The sequence below is a fragment of the Spermophilus citellus genome (assembly GCF_964194105.1).
Source record: "Spermophilus citellus genome assembly, chromosome: 3".
Taxonomy (NCBI): domain Eukaryota; kingdom Metazoa; phylum Chordata; class Mammalia; order Rodentia; family Sciuridae; genus Spermophilus; species Spermophilus citellus.
This window is the reverse complement of record NC_138184.1, coordinates 184,528,713-184,543,038: the sequence shown is the minus strand read 5'-3', so window position 1 is coordinate 184,543,038 and position 14,326 is coordinate 184,528,713. Positions and strand designations below refer to the sequence as shown.

Here is a 14,326-nt window from a genome sequence, read left to right as displayed (position 1 = left end):
TTTACAGACTTCTGACAGAGCAGAAATTCACAGGTACAGCAATGAACTTAAGGCCCCTTTATATATGTTTATCATAGTTAATAGGAAGAATAAATATTTGGTCAACATTTTCATTTCTAAAGAGAGGCAAAAGAATTTAAACTCTAAGGGTATGGAGTATCTCCATTTAATCTCAGGAGATAACTTTGTCTCACATTGATCAGGAAGGAATTGTTCTCCGAAAACATCTTTAATGTAAATACAGGCTCTGGGATTCTCATCAAAAACACAGTTTGTTTAAAGACTTAGAAACTCTCTAGGTTAAATTGGAAACTAGAATTTTAGTGGCAATGCCTGGCTTTCTTTGGGTGGTTAAATTAAAGCTTTTCTGATTCTCTCTCTCTCTCTCTCTCTCTCTCTCTCTCTCTCTCTCTCTCTCTCTCTCTCTTCTCTCTCTCTCTCTTTCTTTTTTTTTATATTTAAACAATTAAACAATTGTGCCTATTTACATGAAACATTATTGTTAATTTAGTTTTGCTTAAAAAATTTGACCTGTTTAGCAGGGAAGAAGTCCCTGGTCAGTGAAAAGGGAGAGCACTACACAGGCAAGGAAAGAACCAGGCAGACTGCAACCTGGCTGTGTGCCTTGGGGGCACCAGTGCTGTGGTGATCAGCTCCAATCTGACCACAACAGGAGCTGCCTGGGCCTGCCTGGGTGGTCAGCTGGGTAAGGGGATAGAATAGTGTGGCAGGTCAGATCTGCCAGAAGGGACACAACTAGAATCTGCAGAACCATCATCTCAGATACTACTGCTGCCACAAAGTGCCTCATTCTCTGCCCCAGTAGAGAACCAAGTCTCCTTGGCAGTTAAATTTCTGTATATTCTTCTCCATGAGACTTAAGAAGTAGATCATAGGCAGCAAAATGATCAGGTCTTAGTGGGAAGAATTAGAAATAAGAGATGTGTTAGGTCATTACTGGATAATCCATAAGTAATTTAAAAAGTACAGTTGAAAATAAAATAGGCAAATACTTATTGACGACTTGAAGTTGTCATGAGGCCTATAATAGCTAATCGGTTTTAGGCTGCAAAGTTAGGTGAGAAAAATGAAAACATTCACAATAAACAGCTCTACATTTTGCTTTTAAGTTGCCTGTCTGACATTCTCCTCAAAAACCACACTGCAGCCCTAATCCTGGGGGCCAGCTCATCCTTCCTCCATTGCAAAGTCCACCAAGGAGTCTTAAAATGGAACTGTAAGCAGTAAACCGGTTCAGAGGTGTCAGCAAGTGAAAGAGAGGTGGATGGTTATAAGAAGGCAGGTTTATGAACCACACTGTCCAAGTGGCTTAGGGATTTGGTTCCTTGGGACACAGCATTGAGGAAAGCAGACTGGAACCGTGCTCAGTGGGGAGTGGCATCCAACAGAGCTACCTTTCAAAACAAAGGAAGAGATAGGAAGCTACAGCAGCAGGTGACTGAAGGAAGTCCCTGGTGTGAGAGAAGCTCTGACAGTGTTAGATGAAGCCCTTTGGGATGCAAAACCAAAACACATAATCCTGCAGCTGGTCTCATCAACCAAAGTAAAAAGGATCAGGCATTTGCTAGAACCTGATGGATTTACTTTTGATGGAAGACAAACATATTACTCCCAATATACTGCTAGAGAATAACTAGAGTGAACCTGTTAAGAAAAATGAAAACCACACAATGGAATTTCCAGAGGATTGCTAGTGTTCACTGTTTAAGATTAGTAGCATCCAGTAAACCATTTCCCAGGATCATATCTGAGACAGAGAGAACAAGGAGTCAGTATTCATTCATATTGTTGGGCATTTGAGATTACAAAACCTGTCAAATTTGGGATGATTTGTGTCTCAAAATTCTGGTCAGATTCTGGTCAGATTCATGTTTCTTATCCATGTGACATTGGGAAGCAGGTAAGGACAGGAAAAGTGTCAGGTCTTTCCAATTCTGTTTTCATTTAAAAGCATCTAGGTTAAAAATGGTTTCTCTGAGTATAAAAAGCAAGATGTATTAATAGTGTAGAACCAGGTTATGCTGGGCACATCATCTATGCACCCAGAGTGGAATTTAGAAAAATTGAGGAGGTGAGATGTTGCTGAGCCTGGAGGAGAAAAATAGGAAATCTGGTTAAGATAAAAAGAGCAGTAGACGAGTATCTCCCCTCCATCCTATTTTATTGTTTACCACCAGACCTTTCTTTGAGGATTTATTTAAGCAATAAACATTTATTGAGTTCCAACTATTTGCTCAGCACAGGACAAGGTCTGTGCTAAACTTGAGTTAATAATGATGACCTGATCCTTGACCTCATGGTCCACATGGTTTATCGAGAGAAGGTAGACCTGTTAAAAAACTAATTGTACTCTATTAAGTTGCAAGTCGTGGTGAAGCCCTAGAAAGGGAAAACTCTTACCAGGTAAAGAGAAATTAGGCAAGAAGTTCTGCAAATGACAACTGATGTTTGAGCTTTATCAGTATAAAATTGGAATTTATCCCAAGGATTTATGCAGTAGGAACACAAAGAGGATTATTCTGGAGAGGATCATATTGCCAAGGGATAGAGCAATAGAAGGACACAGTATTTTTTGTTTCAATCAGACTAGAGGGCATGCCTGGGAGCATGAGGAGGACAGGTAGCCAAGTGGTGAAGAGATGTGAAGATCATATCATGATAAGGAGCCTGAACTGCTTCCTGCAGGTGGTAGATAGAATGTAGAAGGAAATGTGAAGATATTTGAAGGTGAAATGAGTTCCCAGCAACAAAGACTAGACACCCTTAGCAAAGGAACACATTTCTGTGAATCCCACAGCTGGGAAAGCCAGTACCCAGTGGGGTGTTTGGGTTTTGTTTGTTTGCTTTTAATGTGTTCCTCACTATAATCAATTATAAATATATTTTCATAACTTTTTAAAAAGTGATGCAAAATTCACTTTGAAAATAAGGAAACAGTAAGCCTTTTACTGATGGCATTCATTTAGGAAAAAAATAACGTATTAGATATTAGGTCATAGTCTTATGGTCCAATTATAACTTTTAAAGCCTTCGTTTGTTGACCTAAGAAGTGAAAAACAAGAGGAAAAGTAAGAGACAGGAAAAAAAATTGTTTTTAAAAGGTACAAACCAAAGGAATGTGGCAACTAAACCAAAATGAAATTGAATACCGAGGACTTAGTGCATAAATGTTGGTTAGATGTTCTAAAAGCAACTTAGTTCTTTCCTGAATTTTCCCCCTTTCTATTCACAAATCCATTTCTTTACTTTTACTTAATTATCACACTGAGGGCCCCTGTTAAAATTGTGCTTTAGTGATATCTCACATTATAGAAAATTACTCATCTTTAAAAAAAACACAACATGTTGTCAGAATTATGTTGTATCCTTTTGGAAACACCTCGAAATTAGATACTCTGTGAAATTGTTCAGATTTTGTTCTCTTCCCCTATTTCTAGAAGAAAAAGATGTCAACAATATTTCCTAAATGTTGAATGTGTGTAGGCAAAGATCAGGAATCGGCACAAGCAATTTACTGGAAATACTTTTCTCACTCCCTGCTTGTGAAAACCAGAAAAGACCTGGTTTGTTTCCAAACTTTCATTTAGCTTTTTATGCCCCCTAGTGGGTATTTTCTGTTTCTGCAGCCATAAAATAATGGTGATATTTTTACAGCATTCCCTTTTGTGCAATTGAATTCAGATTCTTTACAGTGACAGTATATGACACTGATATCCCTTTAAGCATTTAAGCATTAAAATTATGTGTTAAACATTATTTGAGCCATAAAACTTTTGATAATTTAATAAAGGCTTTATAATTTAATCAAAATTAATAATTTTATTTTTAAAGAATTCTTCAGGGATAGGGATGTAGTTCAGGGGTAGAGTGCTTGTCTAGCATACACAAAGTCCTCGGTTTGATCCACAGAACAGCAAAAACTAGAGAAGAAAGCTCTTTTCAGAACAATACATATAAAAATATACACTGCCATGGAGTTATCATGACTCAACTGAATTTTATCCATGAATTTCTTAAAAGTTCATGACTCTCATCTAAAAGCCTCTAATTAGAAAAGGGAATTCTCTGACTTTTTCTTTTATTTAACAGATGCTAAGATGGTTAGTATTGTAAATATTAGAAAGGGATTTTTAAAATACTCTTTGAAAAGAATAATAGCTTGAAATTTGGCTGAAATATGAGATAACATAGAATACTTTAAATAATATATATGGTCTAGTAAAAAAAAAAATTCTCAGGTTATCCAATAGAGCTCCTCCAGGCAAAGGAGACGGATACAAAATCAGGTAGTTTTTAGGCAAACAGTTATTTTAAAATGTTAAAAAGGAATCTATCTTATGGAAGTAAAACCAGCACACCTCTGGAAAACAAGTTTTATACCACAGGCAGGTGTCATACAGAAACATTTTAAAGAGTCGTTTGCTATTTGCAAACATTGCATCTACTATAAAAATTATTAATCAAACCCTGATCCTTCTAGAATACCAAACTGATGGCAGAAAATCCATGAAACCCTAAGGGGTAGAATTACTGGTTAAAAAGTGATCCATTTTCCAGGTCAGAAGAAATTGTTTCTTAGAATTCTTGGACTAACACTCTGGTCCGAAAGAAGATTATAACACAAAATCCATAATTAAAGTACATAAACACACACTATCAGCTAATGACTTTCACCAGGATATTGTACACCTACTTGCCTTCATCTAACTTTTTTAAGGGTACCTGTTTTTCAGATATATCACCCAATACTGATTTATGACCCATCTGAAGTTTTTTTTTTTTTTTTTTTTTTTTTTTTTTTTTTTAACTATTATACACGTTGAGTTACAGTATTTGTGGACCCTGCACCTGCCCCATATAACCTTCAGGATGCTCCGAGGCTTCTGTGCACCCACACAGGATCCATCCATTTTATTCCTTATACATGGCAATTTATGACTTTTCATTGTAGAAAAAGAAAGAGAGAGAGGAAGAGATTGAGTTACACTGAGCATCAAGGTTTATTTTAACATCACATTTTCTTCCTGCTGTATGTGAATTTCTTGCAACTTTGTGATTGTTTATAAAATACATTATTTTTTTCCTCTCTGAGTATCCATGGGAAATAGTTTCATAGATGGAAAGTCATGCCTTAGTTGGGGAGGTTTATTTTATATAACATTTCTCCTTTATCGGATGAACCTACAAATTCTTCAAATAAAAAGAGTAGAAAAATGAACCTGTATGAAAAAAAAAAAAAGCCAGGAATCTAACAGTACCGAGTTCATAGACTATGGAAGAAAATTAAAGGCAATATTTCTGCTTGAGATCTAAAGACAGCCACACTCTAACCATATGATCTCGGAAGAACTGCTAAATAGGGAAATTGAGTAGGTATTTATAAAATTTGGTTTGGAATATGTTTAAAAACTAGGCATACTTCCTATTTTAATATTACTTGATAAATTGGGAAGATGGATAGATGGATGGATGAATGAATGAACAGATGGATAGATTAAGTAGATAGATAAATTTACTTAAGTTGTTTGCCTGAGTTAACCAGTTTGTACTACTTTTTTGGCATTGAGTAAGTAGAGTACATGCCAGAATTTAAGGATTTTTGCATGGAATCTTTGAACAATATTTGAAATTGAAGTCTTCAAAAAACAGAAATTATTTTCTGAGGAATTGGTCTTCCACGGATATGATTTTTAATGTAGAGCAAAAGTTGTCATTGTAACCAAGTGTATTTGAACATGCAAATTTAGAATTAACATTTAGTTTTGTGAACCATGACTTCATAGTGTACCTTTCTACTGATATGAGGAAGAAAAAGAGCAATAAGCTGACAGATGTCCAGTGTGGGAAGGAGTAGAAAGAAACCTGGGTGTCTGTAGCAACACTGGGACTACAGGAGGAAGAATGTAGAAGAAGCAGAGAAAAGTAAGGGGATGGGAAAAGCTTTATTTCAATAACAAAGTGCAAGTCAGTCGCTTTATTATGTAAAACTTCTGGGTAGTTATTCTCTCATTATAGTATAGTCTCCTTGCTTTTTAAGAACTCAATATTTATCTTTTTTTGATCTTTGGGACTTGTTTGTAGTCTTATAATTTTGCTAAATAAATAAACATAAACACATCCACCTAATATTTTAGTGTAATGCTTTGGGGAAATGAATTTTTGAAGGCTGAAGACATAATATTAAGTTCTGAAGAGAAACAGGGAAAAAAAGGAAATGTATAATACGACCAGGCTTAGCATAAATTTAAGAATGAGTCAGGAAAAAATTGGCGTGTGCTTTATGGAATATTGCCTAAGGTAGAAATTAATCATTAAAAGACGGTGATATTTCAGGAACGCTTTAAACTTTAAATGATCCTTTTGACATAAGTGTCACTTCTCATGATAAAGTATTGTGTTCCAAGCATGTCTTCCACAGGGTTTCAGAGGGATCTAATTCCTGAAGTGGATAAGGCTATTGTGCTTCTTGCTATTCGAGTCTGAATATTGGTTTTAAAAAAACAAATCCTTTGCTAAACAAAGGACAGCAGCTGTTTTTGTTGGAAAGATATTTCTTATCCCCAGCAGATTCTATGCCCAGTGACAAGTTTTTGCAGATGAAAAACTCCCTATTTCCATTTCTCCAGATCAGTCCTAAGTGAGAAGAGAGACAAAATAGATAATGTAAAAACATATAAAAATCACACTATATTTTTGTCATTTATCCTCCAACATATTCAAATGAGCAAAACATACTTAACATCTTACAAACATCAAAGCACTCCAGTCTCTAGAAAGCAAAGGGAGCATCAAGAAGAGCCTGTGGGCCATCTGTGCAGTATGGAGGGGGTGCAGAAGGAGGCAGCTGACGCGCCTTGGGAGAGGCCACCAGCTCAGACTGTCCTCATGTCAGTATTCACAGGACAACCTGGACAATCTTGCACCCTGCCTGTTCTACTTCCTGTGCTGTTGCACCATCTCCCTCTGCCCTGTCACACAACAGCAGAACCTTGGGGATCATCCTAGTTGGCTACCATGTGGGAAAGTTCTGTCTCTCTACTGGAGTCAAAGGATGAGAGATTTACCCACCAACGATCAATGTGTTCCCTCCTCTTCCCACCATTTCTCATTTCCCACCCAGTCATCTCAAATGCTTATCAACACTTTCTGGATGTCAAAGGAATTTGGATTGCAATACAGATGTGGTAAAGGTACATAAGAAATATCATTTTATTTGTTTCAGATTAGTATAGCTTTATTACCTTAAACCACCCCTGTGTATTCATCATCTGTTTTTCCTTTATGGATTATTCTGGCCCATAAATTTGCAGCTTTTTAACAAACTGCATCATTTCCTGTTTTAGTCAGCTTCATTTCCACTGTAACCAAAAGACCAGAAAAGAACAATTATCGCAGAGGAAAAGTTGATTTGGGGCTCAGGGTTTCGGAGGTCAAAGTTCATAGATAGCCAACTCCATTGTTCTGGGCCCAAAGTAAGCAGAACATCATGGTAGAAGGGAATCAAAGGTGAAAGCATCATAGGACACAATAGTCTGGAAGCAGAGAGTTCCACTCATAAGAACAAAATATAAACCTCAAAAGTCATGCACCCAGTGATCTGCCTTCTATAGTCACACCCTACCTGCCTACTTACTGCCCAATTAATCCCTGTTAGTGGATTTATGCACTGATTAGATTAAGGTTCTCATAACCCAATCATTTTGCCTCTAAACTTTCTTTCATTGTCTCACATATGAGCTCTTGGGAGACACCTCACATCTAAACCATGACTTCTTTTTACTTTGTAAAATTTGCCGTAATAGTGAACAGGTTTTCTGGGTTTGCCTACTCTATGACATAATGCACACAGATTGCAAAACAAGTTAGTAAAAAACTAATTTAAAATAATCTTGTAGAGATGGGCAGGAGAAACTATGGGATGGATTCATTACTATTCATTTTATCTCTTTGTTTTATATATTTATCTTTTTAAAGGTTTGCTTGGATCACATGGACTTTAATGCTTGTCTTCTCTGCCTATGACAAATAAATGGGTTTTATTTACTTTTCTTTTGATAAAAACTTGCTAAAATTTAATTGGTAGGCATTCAAATCAAATCCCTTCTCTTAAAGGTGGGGGTGGGGCGGGGCACATCTTCTCTAGGGTCTATTACACAGTCAGTGAAAAGAGAAAGTAGATGCTTATAAAACATATCCAGGCACTCAAGGTGAACTGTAGAAACTGGCTCATGAGCACACAGTATTGTATAAGAAGGAGCTGACCTTCTAAAGCCCACAGACATATCTCCATTGTAAGAATGTCCTCAAGTCCTTTTAACTCACTTTCTAGGTTTCTTTTTGTTTGTTTGTTTTTAAGCTTTGACTGTTTCCTCATTAACATAATCTTTAGATTATGATATAACTTCCCAGTTAGAATACAGAAAAAAAAAACTTGTTTAATATGGACCCCATATTCCGGTTCTTAAGTTATTATTATTGTTGTACTATAAATTAAAGCAGTACCATCATTCTCTGTCCAAAATCTTGTTGGAATTATAGTTACAGTGTATTATTTAACTGCTGAACCTCCACAAACACCAACAAAAATAAGTAGCTGCTTCTTCAAAGCAGAGGATCAGATCCCCGTGGGGTCATCTAATGCAGTGCCAGTCAGATTTGCTTTCTGTTCCTCTCACAAGCCTGTCCTGGGACAATTCCTCAGCATCTTCCATCTTCATGTTAACACACAGATGTTTCCCAAATCTTCATGTTAACACACCAATGTCTTCTCACAAGAATAATCTTAGTAATACAGTCATTTCTGAGGTTCCCTCAAGCTGTAATGTACACCTCCTCCCTCCTGCCTTCCCCAGGAATGAACTCTTATACAAACTAGGTAAAGAACAGAAAATATTTTCTTTATTTGTTATTTTTAGATATACAGGACAGTAGAGTGTATTTTGACATATTATATATACATGGAGTATAACTTATTCTAATTAAGATCCCATTCCTGTGACTGTCCATGATGTGGAGTTTCATTGGTTGTGTATTCATACATGAACATAGGAAACTTACATCTGATTCATTCCACTGTCTTTTCTATTCCCACCCACCCTTCCCTTCATTCCCCTTTGTCTAATCCATTGAACTTCTATTCTTTCCTCTCCCCTCCCTTATTTTGTGGTAGCATCCTCCTATCAGAGAGAACACTTAGCCTGTGGCTTTTTGGGGACTGGCTTATTTCACTTAGCATAATAATCTCCAGCGCCATCCGTTTACCGGTAAATGCCATAATTTCATCCTTCTTTATGGCTTCGTAATATTTCACTCTATATATAGACCACATTCAGAAAATGTTTTCATTCGAGTAATATGTGGTAAGAGCCTGCTTTATGCTAGTGAGACACAAAGTAGAATGGCTCTTGCTTTGACAATTTTATTTTCAGGTGGGTCTATGAAGAGCAAAAAAAGTAAATTAGTAAATAAGAAAATACCATATGTGAATAATAACTGTGAAGGTAACTAACTGGGAAATTGTTATAGGGAATGATTAGAGGAAATAATAAGATTACTGTGAAAAAAGCTGGCTGGGAAATAACTTCTGGGTTGGAGATACTTAATGATGAAGATTGAAAGTATACACACTCAAAAGACCCGATGGCCAGGGTGGCCGGAAGACAGGGATCTTGGTGGAGTGTGGTGTGAAGTATAGGGAAGGATTAAATGATGTAGTCCCTTGAAGGCAAAAGTAAGAAGTTTGGATTTATTTTATTTTCAAGTCCACCAGAGAGTTTGAAGAGAGTTAGTTGAAACTGCCTAATCTTCATTTCTGTGCCTGCAACTCTGGCTGCCATGTTGGCATGAATTGTATAGTGGTAAATGTGGAAAGTTCTGGTAAGATGGCTCTGGCAGGACAAGACAATGGCTTGATTTATTGTGACAAAGTGGAGACTGACTAAGAGACCCCAATAAGATTTGATAATTTTATCAAAGTCAGAGATAGGTTTAGCTTTTATTAATGAGCTCATTTGGGTCAGGAATAGTGGCACATGCCTGTAATCTTAGTGACTCAGGAGGCTGAGGCCAGAGGACCACAAGTTCAAGAAGTTTGAGGCCAACCTTATCAACTTAGTGAGGTCCTAAGAACTTAGCAAGACTCCTTCTTAAAATAAATAATAAAAAGGGCTGGGGATATATCTCAGCAGTGAAAGCATCCCTGCATTCAATTTCCTGTATGGGGTTGGGAGGAGAGCTAGGGTTGATCAGAGACAACACTATTAACTAAGAGAGAAGATACAGATACTGGGAATTGGGATGTGGCCCTTTCAATCTTGGTTTGAGCAACCAGGAATTTGTGGTTCCATTTAATCATAGGTAGAAAACTTGGAGGAACAGATTTGAGTAGGGACAAAGGAAGCTAGGGAAATAAGATTCCCATTTTGGCTTATTTAAGATTTAATTGGCTCTTAGGCATCCAGGGGTGGAAAGAATCAGACCAGACTATTGAAAATAGGGGTCCAATTTTCAGGAGAACTATCAGGGCTGTGGATGTAAATTAGGGTATAGTTTTAAGCTATGGGATTGGATGATATCAGATAGGAAGAAAGTTTATATGGAGACCATGAGGACTCAAGACTGGGACCTAAATATACTCCAAAATTGAGACAGTAGATAAAGGGGCAGGAACCAGAGTACAAGAAGGAGAACTGGTAGCCAATGAGGTAAGAGAATGACTGAAAGCATTTCTAATACTAAAGCCAAGAACAAAAAGTGATTTGAGGACAGAATAGTCAACTAATCAAATACAAATGAAAGACTGAATTTATCATGGAGAAATGGCCATTGGGTTTCACAAGTGAAGGTTAATGGGGACCTTGCAAAGTTTATTTTTTAAGTGATTATATCTGATGAAAGGAATGTGATGTCCTACTTTTTCTACATCAATTTCATAACCAATCCAATGTTGAAAAAAAAATTAAGTGGAAAAGTGTGTTATCTAGACTATAATTTCAGCACAGAAATATTGACTATTAATAAATGTAAAGAACTGTGCTACATTATGTAAAGGACAAATTGAAGAGCTATCATTACCTCATCTGGCTTAAAATATTTTCCAATCAAAGAGATTTCTAAATGTTAGAAGCATTTTCTACAAAGTGGAAAGGTAACTTTTTCTATCCAGATATTCATAATTTGTGGCTATATTAAAATCTGAAGCCATCTGTATTATAGTTATGAAGTAGAAATAGAGAGGTATCCCAAAAAATCATTTAACTTAAAGCAAAAATCTATTTGTAACAGGTGTAAGTGTCTTTTCCATGACTTGAAATGATAGACATTTTTTTTTCTCTACTTCAGGTATGGTGACATGGTGCCAAAAACCATAGCAGGGAAGATTTTTGGTTCCATCTGTTCACTGAGCGGCGTCTTGGTCATTGCTCTACCTGTTCCCGTGATTGTTTCCAACTTCAGTCGGATCTACCACCAGAATCAACGAGCAGACAAACGAAGGGCACAAAAGGTGTGTACTCAGCTCTGAGAAACCATGATTTGGCGTCTCTTGCTGTTTATAATGAGCTTCAGAATTTCCTATTGGCTACTCAGTGCCAGGTTGTTCTATGCTAAACAGAAATTGAACATCAGTGGCTCAAAGCAAGGAATATTTCTGAAATATGCTCCAGTTCCGTTACTGGTCTAGAGATGAAACTTCACCTTGACAATGTACTTCCAGTCGTTCAAGCCTGGTAAGGTCTATCATGATCACCCACTGCCTCCCCAAGCCTTTCCTGGAAGTGGCCCATGACTATTGAATTAGCCAAAGCAAGTCACACAGCCACGTCTAATTTCAAAATCAGCAGGAAACAAACCTACTATGGGGCTGGATGCAGAAAGTAAGTAATAATTGATGGAGAGCACTAATTACAGCAGTAAATTCAAAGAAAGATTCTTGGCAAATTTTATTAAAATCAGGTTTCTAGATCTGATTTATTTAATCTCTACGAGGGATCAGGCTGGTTCCGCTAGCTTGTCTAAAGTGTGTCACAGATATTTTGTTTATTTGCAACAGGAAGTAGGATACATATTATGATTTGTAACTGATTTTTACTTCTGACCCAGCAGTTTCCTGTTTCTCTGATCTTCTCACCAGTTACTTAATTCTCTTAAGTACACACTGCAGACCTATTTGTAAAATGGGAAAACATTAATATTAAGATTATATCAAGTACATATACATCTACATACACACTTAATAATGTTAACAATATTTAATGTCATGGGTGACTGATCATATTCCAGGCATTGGGCTAACGTTTTTAGAAATCTAGCTAATAGAATCTTCACGGCATCTCTAGAAATTGGTTACATTATTCTTCCAACTTTATGGATGGGAATCCTAAGGAATTCAGGAATTGAGCAATTCTAAGGTCACATACCTGATGAGTTGGAGAGCCACCATTCAACCCAAGCCAGGCTGGCTCTCAGTTTCACACAACATAAACATTACCATCAGTTGTGTCTCAGAAACACTGATGGATTATTAGCATACTCCTCTTCCCCATTCTGTGTCAAAATAGTCACCTGGAAAGGCAGGTCCCTTTTTGCTTAAAAATAACTTTAGGGTTGGGCACAGTGGCACACACTATAATCCCAGTGACTCAGGAGGCTGAGGGAGGAGGATCACAAGTTCAAAGCCAGCCTCACCAATTTAGCAAGACCCTAGATAACTTAGCAATACCCTATCTCAAAATAAAAAAATAAAAAGAGCTAGGGATGTGACTCAGCAGATAAGCACCCCTGGGTTCAATCCCCAGGACCAAAAATGAAAATGATAGAAGTCTCTTCTGTAGTTTCCTCAATACTAAAACTGCTGTATTTCCAGTATCCTTCATGGTCACTGTATCTTTGTCCTTCAAAAACATCTTTTATTAAATACCTAGAAACCATTTATAACCATGACTAAAGCAGATGCACAATTTGGATAATGTGGTATAACTATAAGATATCATGAGCGATTTGGTGCAGTTCATAACTGGCTTTATAGGTAATTACAGAATGAATTTTAAATATGCTTTTGAGCAATTTTTCGTCTCTTTAGTAAAGTATAAAATCTCATATAGTGTGAACTCTTTGGAAAGTTCAGGTTAATCATTATGGTCATACAGTGTGTTGTCCAGAGAATTCGTTTTATATCTATTGTCAGTGGTCCTCTTCCTTCAGCAAAGATCACTGTTTCAACTTTGGAGTTGATTATTTAATAGACACATCTCCCACTCTACCCCATTTTTGGACTAATAACTAGTTTTTAACTCCTACTGATAAGAATAATAAATATCCCAGATAACATGAATGCAGAGAACTGATCATCCAATAAACAGGGAGAATTTAAAAAGGCGACCTCTGGGCAATGGTGACCTCATGCAGGATTCAGGACAGACCTTCAGAGCAGCACTAGGAGGACTTCAGGCCCTTCTTCCAGGGCACTTTGTGTAGGACTCTTGGTCCTGCCTACTTCTATCCCCTACTGGGCATACATCCTCTGAAATATCACACACCCCCCATGAAAGCTTACCTTGCACCACCCACCTATCTCCGTTCTAGGAACGCTTTCTTTTAACATAAGAACCACTGTATGAAAACTATAGGAAGCACAAATGTGATGATCAAATATCCAATTCCCAAAATATTTGTGTTTTTTGGAATTTGTCGTGTATAACAATAAAGAAAGTCTTAGAATATTTTAGAAGCCTTTTGGCTAACTAAATTTTAAGAGCCAAAGTAAAAGTGATGTTATAAAAGTATACAAATTAAAAAGCGTGTTTTAAGAATGACTTTGGCATTTTAAAAATATCATCTGTATTCTAAATTTCTGCCACAATACAATGAATTTTACATATGAGCACTAGAAAAATTGGCCTAATAAGCCAAATATAATAACCTAATATAATATATTCAGTTAATAGTCTATGGCCAATAAGCTAAGCATAATCCTCTAAGAACTTAGGTATTCAACAAAATAACTTAACAAGGGACGTTTCCTATTTTCCTTCCCAGAAGATTAAAAAAAAAAAAAGCAGAAAAGCCTCCATTAGGCTAAGAAAGTTTGCATTTATCTGGGCTGGAGTGACTTGACAGATATTAAGGTTATGCAAAAATAACCAGCTGATTCAGTCAAGCAAGCAGTCTGCTCAATAAAAACATTATTCAAGCTGATCAATTAACATAATATTGTAAAATGGTTTCTTAGATCAAATTTTTTGGTGTTTAGTCCAATTGCCAGCTCCAAACTCTAGGAAAATCTTGAATGTGCATAATATCAAGCCTT

The 14,326-nt window shown here is 36.7% G+C and overlaps 1 protein-coding gene across 1 annotated transcript in view; it reads left to right on the top strand.

The window, feature by feature from the left end:
- Positions 1-14,326, top strand: part of KCND2 (potassium voltage-gated channel subfamily D member 2) — a 457,887-nt gene that overhangs the window by 429,474 nt on the left and 14,087 nt on the right. Inside the window, exon 2 of the mRNA XM_081286837.1 lies at positions 11,362-11,524. Within this exon, the coding sequence (XP_081142963.1) occupies positions 11,362-11,524 (163 nt within the window). The remainder of the gene's footprint in view (positions 1-11,361; positions 11,525-14,326) is intronic.